The sequence below is a fragment of the Mobula hypostoma genome, chromosome 5 (assembly GCF_963921235.1).
Source record: "Mobula hypostoma chromosome 5, sMobHyp1.1, whole genome shotgun sequence".
NCBI lineage: Eukaryota > Metazoa > Chordata > Chondrichthyes > Myliobatiformes > Myliobatidae > Mobula > Mobula hypostoma.
The window spans coordinates 194,069,175-194,091,366 of record NC_086101.1 but is presented as its reverse complement, the minus strand read 5'-3'; the positions used below and the strand labels follow the sequence as shown (position 1 = coordinate 194,091,366).

Here is a 22,192-nt window from a genome sequence, read left to right as displayed (position 1 = left end):
GGAGGGTGAGAGGGGAGTGGAGGGTGAGAGGGGAGTGGAGGGTGAGAGGGCAGTGGAGGGTGAGAGGGGAGTGGAGGGTGAGAGGGCAGTGGAGGGTGAGAGGGGAGTGGAGGGTGAGAGGGGAGTGGAGGGTGAGAGGGGAGAAACAGGGTGAGAGGAGAGTGGAGGGTGAGAGGGCAGTGGAGGGTGAGAGGGGAGTGGAGGGTGAGAGGGCAGTGGAGGGTGAGAGGGCAGTGGAGGGTGAGAGGGGAGTGGAGGGTGAGAGGGTAGTGGAGGGTGAGAGGGGAGTGGAGGGTGAGAGGGCAGTGGAGGGTGAGAGGGGAGTGGAGGGTGAGAGGGCAGTGGAGGGTGAGAGGGGAGTGGAGGGTGAGAGGGCAGTGGAGGGTGAGAGGGGAGTGGAGGGTGAGAGGGCAGTGGAGGGTGAGAGGGGAGTGGAGGGTGAGAGGGGAGTGGAGGGTGAGAGGGCAATGGAGGGTGAGAGGGGAGTGGAGGGTGAGAGGGCAGTGGAGGGTGAGAGGGGAGTGGAGGGTGAGAGGGCAGTGGAGGGTGAGAGGGCAGTGGAGGGTGAGAGGGGAGTGGAGGGTGAGAGGGGAGTGGAGGGTGAGAGGGCAGTGGAGGGTGAGGGGAGTGGAGGGTGAGAGGGCAGTGGAGGGTGAGAGGGGAGTGGAGGGTGAGAGGGCAGTGGAGGGTGAGAGGGGAGTGGAGGGTGAGAGGGCAGTGGAGGGTGAGAGGGGAGAAACAGGGTGAGAGGGGAGTGGAGGGTGAGAGGGCCGTGGAGGGTGAGAGGGGAGTGGAGGGTGAGAGGGGAGTGGAGGGTGAGAGGGCAGTGGAGGGTGAGAGGGGAGTGGAGGGTGAGAGGGCAGTGGAGGGTGAGAGGCGAGTGGAGGGTGAGAGGGCAGTGGAGGGTGAGAGGGGAGTGGAGGGTGAGAGGGCAGTGGAGGGTGAGAGGGGAGTGGAGGGTGAGAGGGCAGTGGAGGGTGAGAGGGGAGTGGAGGGTGAGAGGGCAGTGGAGGGTGAGAGGGGAGTGGAGGGTGAGAGGGCAGTGGAGGGTGAGAGGGGAGTGGAGGGTGAGAGGGCAGTGGAGGGTGAGAGGGGAGTCGAGGGTGAGAGGGCAGTGGAGGGTGAGAGGGCAGTGGAGGGTGAGAGGGGAGTGGAGGGTGAGAGGGCAGTGGAGGGTGAGAGGGGAGTGGAGGGTGAGAGGGCAGTGGAGGGTGAGAGGGGAGTGGAGGGTGAGAGGGGAGTGGAGGGTGAGAGGGCAGTGGAGGGTGAGAGGGGAGTGGAGGGTGAGAGGGGAGTGGAGGGTGAGAGGGCAGTGGAGGGTGAGAGGGGAGTGGAGGGTGAGAGGGCAGTGGAGGGTGAGAGGGCAGTGGAGGGTGAGAGGGGAGTGGAGGGTGAGAGGGCAGTGGAGGGTGAGAGGGGAGTGGAGGGTGAGAGGGCAGTGGAGGGTGAGAGGGCAGTGGAGGGTGAGAGGGGAGTGGAGGGTGAGAGGGCAGTGGAGGATGAGAGGGGAGTGGAGGGTGAGAGGGCAGTGGAGGGTGAGAGGGCAGTGGAGGGTGAGAGGGGAGTGGAGGGTGAGAGGGGAGTGGAGGGTGAGAGGGCAGTGGTGGGTGAGAGGGGAGTGGAGGGTGAGAGGGGAGTGGAGGGTGAGGGGGGAGTGGAGGGTGAGAGGGCAGTGGAGGGTGAGAGGGGAGTGGAGGGTGAGAGGGGAGTGGAGGGTGAGAGGGCAGTGGAGGGTGAGAGGGCAGTGGAGGGTGAGAGGGGAGTGGAGGGTGAGAGGGTAGTGGAGGGTGAGAGGGGAGTGGAGGGTGAGAGGGCAGTGGAGGGTGAGAGGGGAGTGGAGGGTGAGAGGGCAGTGGAGGGTGAGAGGGGAGTGGAGGGTGAGAGGGCAGTGGAGGGTGAGAGGGGAGTGGAAGGTGAGAGGGCAGTGGAGGGTGAGAGGGGAGTGGAGGGTGAGAGGGCAGTGGAGGGTGAGAGGGGAGTGGAGGGTGAGAGGGCAGTGGAGGGTGAGAGGGCAGTGGAGGGTGAGAGGGGAGTGGAGGGTGAGAGGGGAGTGGAGGGTGAGAGGGCAGTGGAGGGTGAGAGGGGAGTGGAGGGTGAGAGGGCAGTGGAGGGTGAGAGGGGAGTGGAGGGTGAGAGGGCAGTGGAGGGTGAGAGGGGAGTGGAGGGTGAGAGGGCAGTGGAGGGTGAGAGGGGAGTGGAGGGTGAGAGGGCAGTGGAGGGTGAGAGGGGAGAAACAGGGTGAGAGGGGAGTGGAGGGTGAGAGGGCAGTGGAGGGTGAGAGGGGAGTGGAGGGTGAGAGGGCAGTGGAGGGTGAGAGGGGAGTGGAGGGTGAGAGGGCAGTGGAGGGTGAGAGGGGAGTGGAGGGTGAGAGGGGTGTGGAGGGTGAGAGGGCAGTGGAGGGTGAGAGGGGAGTGGAGGGTGAGAGGGCAGTGGAGGGTGAGAGGGGAGTGGAGGGTGAGAGGGCAGTGGAGGGTGAGAGGGCAGTGGAGGGTGAGAGGGGAGTGGAGGGTGAGAGGGCAGTGGAGGGTGAGAGGGGAGTGGAGGGTGAGAGGGCAGTGGAGGGTGAGAGGGGAGTGGAGGGTGAGAGGGCAGTGGAGGGTGAGAGGGCAGTGGAGGGTGAGAGGGGAGTGGAGGGTGAGAGGGCAGTGGAGGGTGAGAGGGGAGTGGAGGGTGAGAGGGCAGTGGAGGGTGAGAGGGGAGTGGAGGGTGAGAGGGCAGTGGAGGGTGAGAGGGGAGTGGAGGGTGAGAGGGCAGTGGCGGGTGAGAGGGGAGTGGAGGGTGAGAGGGCAGTGGAGGGTGAGAGGGGAGTGGAGGGTGAGAGGGCAGTGGAGGGTGAGAGGGCAGTGGAGGGTGAGAGGGGAGTGGAGGGTGAGAGGGCAGTGGAGGGTGAGAGGGCAGTGGAGGGTGAGAGGGGAGTGGAGGGTGAGAGGGGAGTGGAGGGTGAGAGGGCAGTGGAGGGTGAGAGGGGAGTGGAGGGTGAGAGGGGAGTGGAGGGTGAGAGGGGAGTGGAGGGTGAGGGGGGAGTGGAGGGTGAGAGGGCAGTGGAGGGTGAGAGGGGAGTGGAGGGTGAGAGGGCAGTGGAGGGTGAGAGGGGAGTGGAGGGTGAGAGGGCAGTGGAGGGTGAGAGGGGAGTGGAGGGTGAGAGGGCAGTGGAGGGTGAGAGGGGAGTGGAGGGTGAGAGGGCAGTGGAGGGTGAGAGGGGAGTGGAGGGTGAGAGGGCAGTGGAGGGTGAGAGGGGAGTGGAGGGTGAGAGGGGAGTGGAGGGTGAGAGGGCAGTGGAGGGTGAGAGGGGAGTGGAGGGTGAGAGGGCAGTGGAGGGTGAGAGGGGAGTGGAGGGTGTGGACTGAAGAAGCACAGAGGGGTATGAGGCCAGCCATAGTTTCTTTATTTGTTGAACATAATCACGGGATTTCAAACGTCTCTTCAAATATAGAATAATGATTACTTCCTGGTCAAAGGCCAAATGGAGTTGGCACAGTTCACCATGCGCAGTCAACGCTACAAGCTCGAGCCAGACTTTGTATTTGAACTGAAGGGACTCCCGACAGAATATGACAAGGGTGCATATTTTAAAATTCTGGAAGACTACGGCACGCACTACACCTCATCGGGGGCCCTCGGCGGTCAATATCAACTGGTCTACGTGTTGGATAAGTCTCAAATGGCCAGAAAGGGTAAGTCAGCATTCATGGTCATTCTTTGGCCCATAGTCACTCGAGGCCTGAAGCCTCAAAAACACTAATCAGCCATAGATCTGTGAAAGTCGTTTGCCAGACCTACACTTTGTATTGGTAATTGGTTTATTAGTGTTACATGTACCACGATACGTTGTTTGCATGCCAACCAGAGAGATCATTCTGTACACAAGTACAGAAAGATCATATAAAAGAAACGGAATGCAGAATAAAGTGTTACAGTTACAGAGCAGGTGCGATGCAGGCAGGCAATAAGGTTCAAGGAGATATGTTGGGAGATCAAGAGTATATTGTCTGACAAACTTCTCTAGATGCACAGTGGGGAGTGTCCTGACTGGTTGTGTCTCAGCCTCATATGGAAGCACCAACGCCGAGGAACAGAAAAGCAGTCCAGTCTAGCAATGTAAACACAAGGAATTCTGCAGATGCTGGAAATTCAAGCAACACACATCAAAGTTTCTGGTGAACGCAGCAGGCCAGGCAGCATCTCTAGGAAAAGGTACAGTCGACGTTTCGGGCCGAGACCCTTTGTCAGGACTAACTGAAGGAAAAGCTAGTAAGAGATTTGAAAGTGGGAGGGGGAGGGGGAGATCCAAAATGATAGGGAGGGATGGAGCCAAGAGCTGGACAGGTGATTGGCAAAGGGGATATGAAAGGATCATGGAACAGGAGGCCCAGGGAGAAGGAGAAGGGGGGGGGAACCCAGAGGATGGGCAAGGGGTATAGTCAGAGGGACAGAGGGAGAAAAAGGAGAGAGAGAGAAAGAATGTGTGTATATTAATAAATAACGGATGGGGTATGAAGGGGAGGTGGGGCATTAGCAGAAGTTTGAGAAGTCAATGTTCATGCCATCAGGTTGGAGGCTACCCAGACGGAATATAAGGTGTTGTTCCTCCAACTTGATTGTGGTTTCATCTTGACAGTAGAGGAGGCCGTGGATAGACATATCAGAATGGGAATGGGACGTGGAATTAAAATGTGTGGCCACTGGGAGATCCTGCAATGGATCCCGCAGTCTAGCAATGTACTCTTTCTCTGTACTCCTTCAATCTTATTAGTATCCTTCCAGCCGGTAAATGACCAGAACCACACCGAATTCTCCAAATTAGGCTTCACCAACGTTTTACACATCTTCAATATAACATCCCAATTCCTGTCTTGTCCTAAGAGATACAGATCCATAATTCCTTGAAAGTGGTGTCATAGGCAGACAGGGTCATAAAGGGAGCTTCTGGCACATTGGCCCTCAGAAGTCCAAGTACTGATTACAGGAGAAGGGATAGTACATTGAAGTTGTACAAGATGTTTGTGAGGTCTAATCTATTGTGTGCCGTTCTGGTTACTTAACTATCAATAAGATTGGAAGATTTGCAGAGAAAATTTACAAGGATGATGCCAGGAGTTGAGGACCTGAGTTATAGGGAAAGGTTGAATAGGTTGGACTTTATTCCCTGGAGCAGAGGACAATGAGCAGAGTTTTGGTTAAAGGTGTACAAAATGATGAGAGGTATCAATAGGACATGTTCCATGCGGGTCGATGGTTCGAAGTAGAGTTTGGGCTGAAGAGCTGTGATGCTCTGGGACTCTATTTCAGGCAGGCAGGGTCAGTTTAATGGCATTGTTTTTTGCACAGACTAGATGGGCTGAAGAGCCTACTCCCGTGCTGTGGTATTCTGGGCAATGGAGAAGATGGAGAATTCAGCCCATCCCCTCTGTCTCTGTTTACAGAAATCACAACAGATATGTTGAAGATGTGCCTGGGATTTGATGCGCATTTCAACCTCCAAAAGGACGTCACCAAAAAACAAAACCGTGAAAGTGATGGATTCTCAAGCAACATCAATGCTGAAACCTGTGCAGTTGTCAGGAAAGAAATAACAAGTATGAATTTAAATAGTTTATTTTGAGATGAGGCACTGGAACATGAGAGGTGGCAGAAAACCGAAGTCCTGTCTATTCCACCATTCAATAAGTTACCAGCTGACCTTAGACCATCAGACACAGGAGCAGACTGAGGTCATTCAGCCTTCAACACTTCACCAGTCCATCATGGCTGATTTATTTTCCCTCTCAACCCTTTTCTCCTGCCTTCTCTCTGTAATCTTTGACTTTCTGACTAACCAAGAATCTATTGAACTCTGCTTTAAGGATATCCAATGACTTGGCCTCCACAGCCTCAGATTCACCACCCTCTCACTAAAGAAATTCCTCCTCATCGCAAACACGAGGAAATCTGCAGATGCTGGAATTTCAAGCATCACACATAAAAGTTGCTGGTGAACGCAGCAGGCCAGACAGCATCTCTAGGAAGAGGTACAGTCGATGTTTCAGGCTGAGACCCTTCGTCAGGACTGACTGAAGGAAGAGTTAGTAAAAGATTTGAAAGGGGGAGGGGGAGATCCAAAATGATAGGAGAAGACAGGAGGGGGAGGGATGAAGCCAAGAGCTGGACAGGTGATTGGCAAAAGGGATATGAGAGGATCATGGGACAGGAGGCCCAGGGAGAAAGAAAAGATGGGTGGGAACCAGAGGATGGGCAAGGGGTATAGACAGAGGGACAGAGGGAGAAAAAGGAGAGAGAGAGAAAAAGAAATAAATTAATACTAAATAAATCAATAGATAGATGGATAGATGAATAAATAACGGATGGGGTACAAAGGGGAGGTGGGGCATTAATGGAAGTTAGAGGAGTCAATGTTCATGCCATCAGGTAGGAGACTACCCAGACAGAATATAAGGTGTTGTTCCTCCAACCTGAGTGTGGCTTCATCTTGACAGTAGAGGAGGCCGTGGATAGACATATCAGAATGGGAATGGGATGTGGAATTAAAATGTGTGGCCACTGGGAGATCCTGCTTTCTCTGGCGGACAGATTCTTCCTCATCTCAGTTCCAAAAGGATTCTGAAATTGTGCCCTCTGGTCCCACTATTAGAAAAATCCTCTCCGTGTCCACTCTATCTAAGCCTTTCAATATTCACATGCGCAGCTCTGCAGCCCCCATGCAGATGACATTTACAAAGACAGGTGCGTAAAAACGGCCCAAAGGAACCATGGGGACCTGAGTCACCCCAACCACAATCTATTCCAGCTGCTGCTATCCAGGAAACAGTACCACAGCATAAAAGCCAGGACCAACAGGCTCCAGGACAGCTTCTTCCACCAGGCCATCAGACTGATTAACTCACGCTGATACAATTGTATTTCTATGTTATATTGACTGTCCTGTTGTGCATGATATTTATTAATTGCACACTGCACATTTAGAAAGAGATGTAAGGTAAAGAATTTTCTCCTGATGCATGTGAAGGATTCTGTCCCATCACACACTCCCGGGGTCAGACACAGAGTGAAACTCCCTCTACACTGTCCCATCACACACTCCCGGGGTCAGACACAGAGTGAAGCTCCCTCCACATTGTCCCATCACACACTCCCAGAGTAGGGACAGATGGGTTCGGTACAAAACAATGCTCTCTCTCTCGTTGGGGTGAGCTGCCCACTCGAACCGTTGTTGTTCCGCTGAAAGTTTTTGCACAGTAACGTGGGGGATGAGTTGCCACACCAGCTGCTGCTGTGCCTGAGACTGACTCTGGATTCCCTGGCTTTCAACTTCCAGCTATAGGCCAGGAACTTTCCCTCATCAAAGATGTGGTGTCCTTTGTGTATGGGGGGGATGTTTCGTTCCTGGCCAAGTTCAATGCGATGCTCTCCGAGGGAAAGAAAGTGATTGATGCCTCCCTCTTCGTTGACTGGGCCGGTTCGCTCAAGAACTCACCTGTGCTGGTGAAACAGAAGGTAAGAGAGTAGATCCATAATTCAGCCAATGTGGTGCACAGGTAGATTGGGTCATGCAGAAAGCTCTTGCCACATTGGCCTTCATAAATCCATGTACTGAGTACAGGAGTTGGGATGTTATGTTGAAGGTGTATAAGACATTGGTGAGGCCTAATCTGGAGTACTGTGTGCAGTTTTGGTCACCATTGGAAAGATGCCAATAAGACTGTAAGAGTGCAAAGAAAATTTACAAGGATGTTGCCGGCAGTTGGGGACTTGAGTTATTGGAAAGGTTGAATAGGTTTGGATTTTATTCCCTAGAGCGTAGGAGAATGAGGGGAGAATTGATCGAGGTGTACAAAATGAGGATGAGTATTGAAGCACTGAGGTTGAGCGAGATTAGAACTAGAGGCCATGGGTGAAAACTGAGGGAGAACGAGCAGGATATTCTTCACTCAAAGGGTGGTGAGGGTGTGGGGTGAGCTGCCCGCACACTTGGTGGCTAGGGGTTCGATTTCAACATTATAGAGAAATTTGGATAGATACATGGATGGGAGGAGTTTGGAGGGCTCTGGTCTAGGTACAGGTCAATAGGACAAGACAGATTGATGGTTTGGCATGGTCTAGATGGGCTGAAGGGTCTGCTACTGTATTGTAGTGTTCTATGAGTTCTCCATCCCTCATTCACCCATCCACCCTCCCACCCTCACCCTCCCGGCCCCCGCCAGCTGCTGCCCATCTACAGCCTGGTGCCGCTGACTCTGAGGAACACCGTGGCCATCCGCCACAACCTGGAGCGAGCCATCAATGACTACGAGGCCGAGTTCAGCGTCTGCAAGTGCCAGCCCTGCCGTAACGGTGGCACCGTAGCCCTGCTCAACGGGCAGTGCCTCTGCTTGTGCCCGCACGCCTACCGCGGGGACGCCTGTCACATCCCCAAGGGCCAACGTTCACGGACCGGTGAGGCGCCCGGGGGACACGGAAAAGGCCGAGTAGGTCGAGGGAGGACAAAGGGAGGGAGGGAGCAGGGTGGAGGAGGAGAGGGGGCAGAGGAGGGAGAAGGTTGGAGAGAGGGAGGGAAGGATGAAGAGAGTTGGAGAGAGGGGAGAGAGGGAATGGGAGAGTTGGAGAGAGGGGAGGGAGGGTTGAGGAGTGGAGGGAGGGAGAAAGAAAGCTGGAGAGAGGGAGGGAGGAAGGGGAGGGCTGGAGAGAGGGGTGGAGTGAGGGGAGAGAAGGGGGGATGAAGAGTGGGGAGGGAGGGGAGGGGTTGAGGGGAATGAGGGAGGGGAGGGACAGAGAGAACACAGGGAGGGTTTAGGAGGGGTAGAGAGAGGGAAGGAGGGGAGGGAGAGATGGGGAGGGTTGGAAAGAAAGGAGGGAGGTTAGGGGAGGGTTTGAGAGGTGAGGGAGGGTTAGAGGGAGGGGAAGGATGGAAGAGGTTGTAGAGAGTGGAGGGGGAGGGGTGGAGAGATGGGGAGTGTTGGAGAGAGAGGAGTGGAGGGGGAAGGGGTGGAGAGAGGGCAGGGAGCGGGGTGTGCTGGTGAGGGGGAAGGAGAGGGGAGGAAAGGCTGGAGAAGAAGAGGGCGGGGTGGTTAGAGAGATGTAGGGAGGGAGGCGGAGGATTGGAGAGAGGGGAGGGATGGAGGTGGGTGGAGTGGGTATGGAGGGAGAGGGTGGGTTAGAGAGGTAGAGAGGGAGGGAGGGTTAGAGAGAAGGAGGGAAGGAAGGGGTTGAGTAGGGTGAGGGGGTGTGAGGCATGTGAGTAGGGTAAGGGTGTGAGGAGGTTGGGGAGGGTAAGGGGTGTGAGGAGGGTGAGGGGTGTGAGGTGTGAGGCGGGAAGGGGTTATGAGGGGGTGAGAGGTGTGAGCAGGGTGAGAGGTGTGAGGAGATTGAGGTGAGAATGTGTGAGGGATGTGAGGAGGATGAGGTGGATGAGTGGGTGTGATTAGAGGGGGTGAGGAGATTGAGGTGAGGATGTGTGAGGGATGTGAGGAGGATGAGGTGGATGAGTGGGTGTGATTAGAGGGGGTGAGGAGATTGAGGTGAGGATGTGTGAGGGATGTGAGGAGGATGAGGTGGATGAGTGGTGTGATTAGAGGGGGTGAGGAGATTGACGCAGGTGAAGACTGTGAGGAGTTTGACATGAGGTGTGTGTGGAGTGTGAGGGGTGTGAGGAGTGTGAGGCGTGTGAGGAGGAGGATGAGGGGGTGTGGAGTGTGAGGGGTGTGAGGAGTGTGAGGGGTTGTGAGGGGTGTGAGGAGGAGGATGAGGGGGTGTGGAGTGTGAGGGGTGTGAGGAGGAGGATGAGGGGGTGTGGAGTGTGAGGGGTGTGAGGAGGAGGATGAGGGGTGTGGAGTGTGAGGGGTGTGAGGAGGAGGATGAGGGGGTGTGGAGTGTGAGGGGTGTGAGGAGGAGGATGGGGGGTGTGGAGTGTGAGAAGTGTGAGGGGTTGTGAGGGGTGTGAGGAGGAGGATGAGGGGGTGTGGAGTGTGAGGAGTGTGAGGGGTTGTGAGGGGTGTGAGGAGGAGGATGAGGGGGTGTGGAGTGTGAGGAGTGTGAGGAGTGTGAGGGGTTGTGAGGGGTGTGAGGAGGAGGATGGGGGGTGTGGAGTGTGAGGGGTGTGAGGAGGAGGATGAGGGGGTGTGGAGTGTGAGGAGTGTGAGGGGTTGTGAGGGGTGTGAGGAGGAGGATGAGGGGGTGTGGAGTGTGAGGAGTGTGAGGGGTTGTGAGGGGTGTGAGGAGGAGGATGAGGGGGTGTGGAGTGTGAGGAGTGTGAGGAGTGTGGGGGTTGTGAGGGGTGTGAGGAGGAGGATGGGGGGTGTGGAGTGTGAGGGGTGTGAGGAGGAGGATGAGGGGGTGTGGAGTGTGAGGAGTGTGAGGGGTTGTGAGGGGTGTGAGGAGGAGGATGAGGGGGTGTGGAGTGTGAGGAGTGTGAGGGGTTGTGAGGGGTGTGAGGAGGAGGATGAGGGGGTGTGGAGTGTGAGGAGTGTGAGGGGTCGTGAGGGGTGTGAGGAGGAGGATGAGGGGGTGTGGAGTGTGAGGAGTGTGAGGGGTTGTGAGGGGTGTGAGGAGGAGGATGAGGGGGTGTGGAGTGTGAGGAGTGTGCGGGGGTGTGTGGGGTGTGAGGAGGAGGATGAGGGGGTGTGGAGTGTGAGGAGTGTGAGGGGTCGTGAGGGGTGTGAGGAGGAGGATGAGGGGGTGTGGAGTGTGAGGAGTGTGAGGGGTTGTGAGGGGTGTGAGGAGGAGGATGAGGGGGTGTGGTGAGGAGTGTGAGGGGTCGTGAGGGGTGTGAGGAGGAGGATGGGGGTGTGGAGTGTGAGGGGTGTGAGGAGGAGGATGAGGGGGTGTGGAGTGTGAGGGGTTGTGAGGGGTGTGAGGAGGAGGATGAGGGGGTGTGGTGAGGAGTGTGAGGGGTTGTGAGGGGTGTGAGGAGGAGGATGGGGGTGTGGAGTGTGAGGGGTGTGAGGAGGAGGATGAGGGGGTGTGGAGTGTGAGGAGTGTGAGGGGTTGTGAGGGGTGTGAGGAGAAGGATGAGGGGGTGTGGAGGGTGAGGAATGTGTGGAGTGTGAGGAGTGTGAGTGTGAGGCGGATGTGAGGAGTACGGAGTAACTTTGCCTCGGTTTGCGGCAGCCGAATACACGGATGGTGCCTGGAGCTGCTGGACATCGTGGTCAGCCTGCGCTGACCGTCAGCGGACACGGACACGGCAGTGTCTGGGCCGGCAGGGAGCGGGAGCTGCATGTCAGGGCGAGAGCATGAGCCAGTCCTATTGCTGAGGTAACTCTCCCTCCACATCCCTCCCCTCCTCCCTCTACAACCCAACTCCCTCCACAACACTCCCTTCCCCCTCCCTCCACAACTCTACCCTCCCCCTCCCTCCTCAACTCTCTCTGTGATCCCTCCGAAACTCTTCCCCTCCCTCCACAACCCTCCCCTTCTCTCCTCCCTAAATAACACTCCCTTCCTCTCTGCCCTCCACAACCCTCTTCTCTCCCTCTACAACCTTCCCTCCTCCTCCCTTCTCAACCTTCACCCTCCCTTCACAATCCTCCCCTCCCCCTCCTTCCACAGCCCTTCCCCTCCCCTCCAGAATCCTCTCCCTCCCCAACCATTCCTTACCTCCACCACATCCCCTCCCCACACATCTCTCCTATCCCCTGCCCTCCTCTGCACCCACTCTCAACTCACTACTTCCTCTTCCCTCTTCAACACTCTGTCCTCTTCTATTCCATTCCCAACCCCTCGCTAAACACTACCCTCCCACTCTCCCCCCCCACCCTCCACATACACCCCTCCCTCATCCCCCACCCTCCCCCTGTGAGGGTCATTGTCACCCTGCTGTTAATGGGATCTGACTGTGCCCAAGTTAAACGAAGGAGATGTTTCCAACAGCAGGGGTGGCCAAAAACACGGGTCGGAGACTTAATGGGAGAAGAGGTGAGCATATTTCCCCCTCTCTGTGCCCTCACACACAAAAGAAGGTGGGGGGGGGCTAATCAGGAACTGAAAGGGTGGGGAGGCTCGTTAAACGAAGCCTGGGTGTGGAGTTACGAGAACACAGGCTGCCAGATTGAAGATTAGAACGGGCTGCTCTCTCTTGACAAACCCAGGCACGATGGGCCAAATGGCTGTATCCCCTACCGGCTTCACAACCATCGGCTGTCTCTCAGGCCCTTTCTTGAAGTTATGTTGCCGAGTTGCTGTGGGCAGGTACAAAGTAAATTCAGAGTAAATTTATTATTGACGTACATAAATGTCACCATACACAACCCTGAGATTTATATTCCTGCAGACATTCAGAGCAAATATACTTTATATACTTTATACTTCATACTTTATTGTCGCCAAACAATTGATACTAGAGTGTACAATCATCACAGCAATATTTGATTCTGCTCTTCGTGCTCCCTGGAGTACAAATCGATAGCAAATATTAAAAATTTAAATTATAAATCATCAATAGAAAATAGAAAAGGGAAAGTAAGGTAGTGCAGAAAAACCGAGAGGCAGGCCTGGATATTTGGAGGATACGGCCCAGATCCGGGCCATACCCTCCAAATACAAAGGAATACAATAGAATCAAAGAAAAACGCCCACAAGACAGACAAACAACCAGGTGCAAAAGAGAACAAACTGCAAAAAGAAAAAGGAAAGAAAAAAAAACACAATAACTAGATACATAATAATAAACAAATAAGCAATGATTCTTGAGAATGTGAGATGTAAACTCCTTGAAAGTGAGTCCATAGTTGTGGGATCAGTTCAGTCATGTGACAAGTGAAGTTGACTGAAGTTATCCCCTTTGGTTCAAGAGCCTGATGGTTGAGGGATAATAACTGTTCCTGACCCTGGTGCTGTGGGTCCTGAGGCTCCTGTACCTCCTGCCTGATGGTTGAGGGGTAATAACTGTTCCTGACCCTGGTGCTGTGGGTCCTGAGGCTCCTGTACATTCTTTCTCATGACAGTGAGAAGAGAGCGTGGTCTTGGTAGTGGGATTCCCTGATGATAGGTGCCCCCACAAAAGGGCCAAGGAGTTCCACCACTGCCCTCCCAGAGTCCTGCCCCGGCATTGGGGGTCAAAACACCGAAGAGGTACTCGACGGGCTGAGTGTCAGGGAGAAACAAGGCACCCACAGGGGCAAACCAGAGGAGCTGAAGTATCTCAGAAAACAACATAACACAGTACGGCACAGGAAGATGCCCTGCAACGCACAGTGTTATGCTGAAATAATTCTATTAGTAATCAAATGACCAAATGAACTAATCTCTTGTGCTTATCCTTCTGTTTTCCACATCTAAACTTCTCTTGGAAGTCTGTAATGTGTCTGCCCCTACCACCACCCCAGGCAGTGCAGTCACCAGCCTCTGTTTAAACACACCTTGCCCCTGACATCTCCTCCGAACGAAGGCACGAATCCCATCCCGGTACATTGTAACGTACCATGAAAAGCGTTGCTTGTGTCAGTGAGCAACACAGTCTGAAGCTGTGTTGCCAACGGCCCACAAGAGTCACCACACAACTTGCTAACCTTCCTGGTCGGTCTTTGGAGTGGGGAGAAAACTGGAATACCCAGAGGGAACCCACGCGGTCACAGCGGGAACATACAGGCAGTGGCGGGAATTGAACTCGGTCACTGCCAGTGTATTACGTTATGCCGGTCGATACATAGCCATGCCCTCCCATTGCATTATGCATGGACACACGGAAACCATTGGGCTATTATGATCAGAGATTAAGGGAGCTAGGGCTTTACTCTTTGGAGAGAAGGAGGATGAGAGGAGACATGATAGAGGTGTACAAGATAATAAGAGGAATAGATAGAGTGGATAGCCAGCGCCTCTTCCCCAGGGCACCACTGCTCAATACAAGAGGACATGGCTTTAAGGTAAGGGGTGGGAAGTTCAAGGGGGATATTAGAGGAAGGTTTTTTACTCAGAGAGTGGTTGGTGTGTGGAATGCACTGCCTGAGTCAGTGGTGGAGGCAGATACACTAGTGAAGTTTAAGAGGCTACTAGACAGGTATATGGAGGAAGTGAAGGTGGGGGTTATATAGGAGGCAGGGTTTGAGGGTCGGCACAACATTGTGGGCCGAAGGACCTGCAATGCGTTGTACTATCCTATGTCTATGTTATGTATATTTGGCCCTTCAAGTTTATCCTGCCATTCGATATGATCATGGCTGATTTGTCCTGGGTCAATCCCCGTGGCCCTCAGCTCTGCGATCCTTCAAAAGTTTCTGTAACCCTGTGCTACTCATTTAGAGATAGAGTGTGGAACAGACCCTCACAGCCCACCAAGCCACACCACCCAAGAGCCCACCTACTTAACCCTAGGACAATTAACGTACTGACCGGTACGTCTTTGCACTGTGAGAGGAAACAGGAGGGCCCAGAGGAAACCCACACGGTCACAGGGAGAAACTCCTTACAGACAATGCTGGAATTGAACTCTGAACTCTAACGCCCCGGGCTGTGCTGACTGCTACATTAGCCTGGTGCCCCAGAGTAATGAACCGGCCTCCACCACCATCCAGAGCGGAGAGTCCTCAAGTACGCCACCCTCAAAAAGAAGAAATTTGTGCCCTCCTTGGACTCAATGAGTCATAGACTCGCACAGAATGGAAACGAACCCCTTCTTCCCAACTTGTCCCACCTAAACTGGTCCCACTTGGTCTATATTCTATAAGACCATAAGATATTAAAGCAGAATTAGGCCATTTGACCCATCGAGTCTACTCTACCATTCCATCATGGCTGATTTATTATCCCTCTCAACCCCATTCTCCTGCCTTTGACACCCTGACTAATCAAGAACCCATCAACCTCCACTTTAAAAGCACCCAATGACTTGGCCTCCACAGCCGTCTGTGGCAACGAATTCCACAGATTAACCACCCTCCGCTAAAAAAATTCCTCCTCATCTCTGTTCCAAAGAGACATCCCTCTATTCTGAGATGTGCCCTCTGATCCTAGTCTCTCCCTCTATTGGAAACGTCCTCTCCACATCCAGTCTGTCTAGACCTTCAGTGCTGGATAGGTTTCAAGGACCCCAGCTTCTCCCACCCTCTCCATTTTGTGATGACCCTTTGTTGTCAGAGATGTCCTCTGTACTCTGCCTGCTGTAAACATCAGTGTAGTGTGGTGTACACAGAGCCCTAATCTCCCCAACAGTCTGTTTCCCAGGCCGAGGTGAATGGGAAAGATTCGAAAGAGACCTGAGGGGAAACTTTGTCATTTGGGGTGTCATCCAGCTACCAAGGGATGTGCTTTGAAGCAGGTATGATAATAACATTCAAAGACACTTGAGCAGGTATTTAGATAGGAGGGGTTTAGGGGAATGATAGCGATCTCACTGGACAGAGTAGACATGGAGAGGGTGTTTCCAAAAATGGGAGGCTCTAGGACCTCAGAATAGAGGGACATCCATTTAGAACAGACTTGAAGAAGAATTTCTTTAGCCAGAAGGCAGAAGGCTGTGTAATTCATTGCTACAGGCTGTGGAGGCCAAATCAAAATCGGGTTTAGATGTTGCGAAATTTGTTAATTTTGCGGCAGCAATACAATGCAATACATTATAAATATAGAAAATAATGAATTGCAGTAAGTATAAATATGTCTATTAAATAGTTAAGTAAAATAAGTGGTGCAAAAAAAGCAGAAATTTTTAAGCAGTAGCAAGTTTGGATTCAATGTCCATTTAGGAATCGGATCGCAGAGGGGAAGAAGCTGTTCCTGAATCGCTGAGTGTGTGCCTTCAGGCTTCTGTATCTCCTACCTGATGGTAACGGTGAGAAAAGGGCATCTCCTGGGTGGCAGGGATCCTTAACAATGGATTCAGCCTTCCTGAAGCATCGCTTCTTAAGGATGTCTTAGATTCTGCAGAGGCTAGTACCCGTGATGGATCACTAGGTATAATTAAGACTGATTGGTTCTGGATTGGTAGTTGTGTAAAGGGTTACGGAGAGACACCAGGAGAATGGGCTTGAAAAGACCAACCACCTTTGCGTGAGGGAGCAGACTCGATGGGCCAGTCAGCTCCTGTACCTTATAGTCTTGTGTCCTGTGTTTCATATACTCGCTATCCTCTGAGCGAAGAAGATGCCCCTCGGGTCCCTTTCAAGTTTTCATTCTGTCACCTTAAACGTGAGTTCTCACAGAGAAAAGCAGCAGAGGAACAGTTCATTCCATTCAGTCCACTGAGCGTGTGCTAGCAATCAAGCACATAACACCAATTCTGAACGAATCCCATTTCAAAATAAATCTATATATCAAACTGTATGTGCTGCCTCCAGTGCTCGCTCTGTGGAAGAAGACGGTAGACAAGGACAACTTATCGTTAATCTAATTATGCCACTCAGGGTCTTGCACAGTATCATTTCTTTGTGACAGTATGTTTGTCTGAACTCCTAACCATAAGTGCATTTTCTACTATGTGTTGTGTGCTGTTGGTAATGTGTTTTACAACTTGGCACTGGAGGAAAGCTGTTTCGTTTGGCTATGTTCGGATATGGTTGAATGATAATTATACCTGAACTTGAATTTGATGTGTTATCATATACTATCTTGAGATTCATTTTCTTGCAGGCATTTACAGGACGAGTAGGAAGGATGATAGAATTTACAAAAATATATATACAACAATATGCAAAAGAAGATGAACTGTGAAAATAAACAAATAATTTTGAGAACATGAATTGTAAAGATTTTTGCTCCCCTGCACTGCTGTCAACTTCTACTAGTCACGGAGACAACTTACAGTGGCAGATTCAAGATTCGCGATCATTTAATGTCATTTCCAGCACACAAGTGTAAAGGGAGTCCAGGGTGGATAGTTACTAGCCCTTTTTCATCACCTTTCTGTATATATATTGCAGCTATACAGGACCCTGGTCAGACCCCACTTGGAGTACTGTGCTCAGTTCCAGTCGCCTCACTACAGGAAGGATGTGGAAACCATAGAAAGGGTGCAGAGGAGATTTACAAGGTTGTTGCCTTGATTGGGGATATTCTCATGTCTTATGAGAATAGGTTGGGTGACCTCGGCCTTGAGCGACAGAGGAAGAGAGGTGACCTGATAGAGGTGTACAAGATAATGAGAGGCATTGATCGTGTGGATAGTCAGAGGCTTTTTCCCCAAGGCTGAAATGGCTAACATGAGAGGGCACAGTTTTAAGGTGCTTGGAAGTAGTTACAGAGGAGATGTCAGGGGCAAGTTTTTTACGCAGAGAGTGGTGAGTACATGGAATGGGCTGCCGGTGACGGTGGTGGAGGTGGATACAATAGGGTCTTTTAAGAGACTCCTGGACAGGTACATGGAGCTCAGAAAAATAGAGGGCTATGGGTAACCATAGGTAATTTCTAAGGAAAGAACATGTTCAACACAGCTTTGAGGGCTGAAGGGCCTGTATTGTGCTGTTGGTTTTCCATGTTTCTATATGTTCCTGATGTTGGGTCGGCTGGTACAGGTGATGTGTTGTCTAGTTAACTACCCTGTGTGGAGCCTTCCTGCCCGACACAGTGCACTTTCCAGACTACGCAGTGAGGCAAATTGTTAGAAAGCTCATACTGTGCATCTGTACATTGATGTGAGTATACATGTGCATAGTATGGCTCTCTTCATCCACCTCAGAGGGAGGAGTCTTAACCTATCAGTCAATGCCTTTGGAATGTGGGAGGAAAGTGGAGGAGCCAGGGAAAATATCATGTGCTGTGACAGGGAGAACATACAAACTACACACACACACACACACACACACACACACGCACGCACACACGTACGTGTGCGGACACACACATAGACACACACACACGTACGTGTGCGGACACATGCATAGACACACACACACACACACACACACACACACACGTACGTGTGTGGACACACACATAGACACACACACACACGTGTGCGGACACACGCATAGACACACACACACACACACACACACGTGTGCGGACACACACATAGACACACACACGCACACACACACACACGTATGTGTGCGGACACACACGCACACACACGTGTGCGGCCACACACATAGACACACACACGCACACTCACGTGTGCGGACAAACACATACACACACACAGACGCACACACACACACACACACACACACACACACACACAGTGCTGGAGGTCACAATCGAACTCGGTTCTCTGGAGCTGGGAGATAACGTTACTACCAACTGCGTCACTTTGATAGCATTCTATATTCAAACTGTGACCCCTCATCAAGACGTGGTATGAGCCAGGGTTAATCACATTGGACGAGGATGAAACAAACAGGCCAGGACGATACGCACTGGACATTTCCCTCCACATGGAATAGAGTTTAGTTTGCCTAATTGACATTGTGGGCACTGCAATTGTCCCCAAGTCTTGGGATCCCTCAAGGACACCCTCCATCACTGGAAATACAGCAGCATTGGTTGAAATCACCGTCTGCCCTCCTGCACAGATGTCTGGTGAAGCATCCTCCCCCAGTCCACTGTCACTAGAGTCAGAATGTGCCCTGGAAACGTTTGTCAAACAATGACAGTCAATAAACATTGTACCCCCAGATCCCTCTGCTCCTCCACACTACCAAGTATCCTGCCATTTACTTTGTACTCTGCCTTGGAGTTTGTCCTGCCAAAGTGTACCACCTCACACTTCTCCGGGTTGAACTCCATCTGCCACTTCTCAGCCCACTTCTGCATCCTATCAATGTCTCTCTGCAATCTTCACCAATCCTCTACACTATCTACAACACCACCAACCTTTGTGTCATCTGCAAACTTGCCAACCCACCCTTCTACCCTCACATCCAGGTCGTTAATAAAAATCACCGAAGAGTAGAGGTCCCAGAACAGATCCCTGTGGGAACCAGTAGTCACAACCCTCCAATCTGAATGTACTCCCTCCACCACAACCCTCTGCCTTCTGCAGGCAAGCCAATTCTGAATCCACCTGGCTAAACTTCCCTGGATCCCATGCCTTCTGACTTTCTGGATAAGCCTACAGTGTGGAACCTTGTCAAATGCCTTACTAAAATCTATATAGATCACATCCACTGCACTACCGTCATCTATATGCCTGGTCACCTCCTCAAAGAACTCTGTTGGGCTTGTTAGACACGATCTGCCCTTCACAAAGCCATGCTGACTGTCCCTGATCAGACCATGATTCTCTAAATGCCCAGAGATCCTATCTCTAAGAATCTTTTCCAACAGCTTTCCCACCACAGATGTAAGGCTCACTGGTCTATAATTACCCGGACTATCCCTACTACCTTTTTTGAACAAGGGGACAACATTCGCCTCCCTCCAATCCTCCGGTACCATTCCCGTGGACAACGAGGACATAAAGATCCTAGCCAGAGGCTCAGCAATCTCTTCCCTCACCTCGTGGAGCAGCCTGGGGAATATTCCATCAGGCCCCAGGGACTTATCCGTCCTAATGTATTTTAATAACTCCAACACCTCCTCTCCCTTAATATCAACATGCTCCAGAACATCAACCTCACTCATCTTGTCCTCACCATCATCAAGTTCCCTCTCATTGGTGAATACCGAAGAGAAGTATTCACTGAGGACCTTGCTCACTTCCACAGCCTCCAGGCACATCTTCCCACCTTTATCTCTAATCGGTCCTACCTTCACTCCTGTCATCCTTTTTTTCTTCACATAATTGAAGAATGCCTTGGGGTTTTCCTTTACCCTACTCGCCAAGGCCTTCTCATGCCCCCTTCTTGCTCTTCTCAGCCCCTTCTTAAGCTCCTTTCTTGCTTCCCTATATTCCTCAATAGACCCAGCTGATCCTTGCTTCCTAAACCTCATGTATGCTGCCTTCTTCCACCTGACTAGATTTTCCTCCTCACTTGTCACCCATGGTTCCTTCACCCTACCATTCTTTATCTTCCTCACTGGGACAAATTTATCCCTAACATCCTGCAAGAGATCTCTAAACATCGACCACATGTCCATAGTACATTTCCCTGCAAAAACATCATCCCAATTCACACCCGCAAATTCTAGCCTTATAGCCTCATAATGTGCCCTTCCCCAATTAAAAATTTTCCTGTCCTCTCTGATTCTATCCTTTTCCGTGATAATGCTAAAGGCCAGGGAGCAGTGGTCACTGTCCCCCAGATGCCCACCCACTGAGAGATCTGTGACCTGACCCGGTTCATTACCTAGTACTAGATCTAGTATGGCATTCCCCCTGGTCGGCCTGTCCACATACTGTGACAGGAATCCGTCCTGGACACACTTAACAAACTCTGCCCCATCTAAACCCTTGGAACTAATCAGGTGGCAATCAACATTAGGGAAGTTAAAGACACCCATGATAACAACCCTGTTATCTTTGCACCTTTCCAAAATCTGCCTCCCAATCTGCTCTTCTGTATCTCTGCTGCTACCAGGGGGCCTATAGAATACCCCCAGTAGAGTAACTGCTCCCTTCCTGTTCTTGACTCCCACCCATATTGACTCAAAAGAGGATCCTGCTACATTACCCACTCTTTCTGTAGCTGTAATAGTATCCTTGACCAGTAATGCCACCCCTCCTCCCCTCCCCCCCCATCCCTTTTAAAGCACTGAAATCCAGAAATATTGAGAATCCATTCCTGCCTTGGTGCCAACCAAGTCTCTGTAATGGCCACTACATCATAATTCCATGTATGTATCCAAGCTCTCAGTTCATCACCTTTGTTCCTGATGCTTCTTGCATTGAGGTACACACATTTCAGCCCTTCTACCTTACTGTCTTTACACTGTTTATTCTGCTTCTCTTTCCTCAAAGCCTCTCTGTATGTTAGATCTGGCTTTACTCCATGCACTTCTTTCACTGCTCTATCGCTCTGGGTCCCATCCCCCTCGCAAATTAGTTTAAACCCACCTGCCAGGATATTACTCCCCCTCGAGTTCAGGTGCAACCCATCCAATCTGTACAGGTCCCACCTTCCCCAGAAGAGATCCCAATGATCTAAAAATCTAAAACCCTCCTCCCTGCACCAACTCCTCAGCCACGCATTCAACTGCCATCTCCTCCAATTCTTACCATCACTGTCACGTAGCACTGGCAGCATCCTGAGAATGTCACCCTTGAGGTCCTGTTCTTCAGCCTTCTGCCTAATTCCCGAAACTCACACTTCAGGACCTCATCCCTCTTCCTGCCTATGTCATTGGTCCCAACATGTATCACGACTTCTGGTTGCTTTCTGTCTTGTACCAAGATGTCGTGCACCCGGTCAGAGACATCCCGGACCCTGGCACCCAGGAGGCAACAAACCATGCGGGTGTCCTTCTCACGTCCACAAAATCTCCTGTCTGCTCCCCTGACTATAGAGTCTCCAATGACAATAGCTCTCCTCTCCTCCGTCCCACCCTTCAGCACCACAGAGTCAGACTCAGTGCCGGAGGCCCTGCCACCGTGGCTCACACCTGGTCGGTCGTCCCTGCCAACAGTATCCAGGATGGTGAACTTATTATTCAGGGGAATGGCTACAGGGGTGCTCTGCACTACCTGTCTGCTCACCTTCGCTTTCCCCCCTCTGACTGTCACCCAACGACCTGCTTCCGACAGCCGTGGTGTGACTACCTCCCTGCAGCTCTCATCTATGACTGCCTCATTCTCCCTTATGAGTCTAACATCATCCAGCTGCTGCTCCAGATTCCTTACACGGTCTTCCAGATCGCCCAGCCGTATGCACTTCTGGCAGATTTGACTCTGCGGGAGAGGGGCGTTCCCCCAAGACTGCCACATCTCACATGAGAGGCACATCACCGTCTCAGGAAACATTGTAAAAACTAACTGGGAACAAGCTCGTCCTCCGCCTCTTCTTGTTGAAGCCTCTTGAGTCAAAGCCTCAAAGCTCCACTCCTTCACAGACCGCTCTGCTTGAGCTATCCCGCTATTTATCCGTTTGAGCTTTTCAAACCGCTTGGTCACCTGACCTCGACTGCCCAATCAGCTGCTTTCTGCTGAGTCTGAGCTATATTCACATCTTGATTGTCTGATCAACGGAATGTGTGTGTCACAGACGGAAACTGAGATTGTGGGTCACAGATCGAGAGTGAGAGTGTGAAACACAGACGGAGAGTGAGACTGCGGGTCACAGACAGAGAGTGGGTATGGTCACAGATGGAGAGTGAGACCGTGGATCACAGACGGAGAGTGAGACTGCTGGTCACAGATGGAGAGTGAGACTGCGGGTCACAGATGGAGAGTGAG

The 22,192-nt window shown here is 52.2% G+C and overlaps 1 protein-coding gene across 3 annotated transcripts in view; it reads left to right on the top strand.

Moving 5' to 3' along the window:
- The window catches only part of c9 (complement component 9), a 69,228-nt gene extending 52,546 nt beyond the window's left edge, over window positions 1–16,682 (top strand). For 2 of the 3 annotated variants that reach the window (XM_063049622.1, XM_063049623.1), the window contains exons 7-12: window positions 3,434–3,674; window positions 5,424–5,576; window positions 7,313–7,491; window positions 8,199–8,462; window positions 11,101–11,247; window positions 16,555–16,682. In XM_063049622.1, coding sequence (XP_062905692.1) covers window positions 3,434–3,674; window positions 5,424–5,576; window positions 7,313–7,491; window positions 8,199–8,462; window positions 11,101–11,229 — 966 coding nt within the window. In that variant the 3' untranslated portion in view covers window positions 11,230–11,247; window positions 16,555–16,682. The remainder of the gene's footprint in view (window positions 1–3,433; window positions 3,675–5,423; window positions 5,577–7,312; window positions 7,492–8,198; window positions 8,463–11,100; window positions 11,248–16,554) is intronic. The other variant, XM_063049624.1, reaches the window with a different exon arrangement.
- The last annotated feature ends 5,510 nt before the right edge of the window (window positions 16,683–22,192 follow it).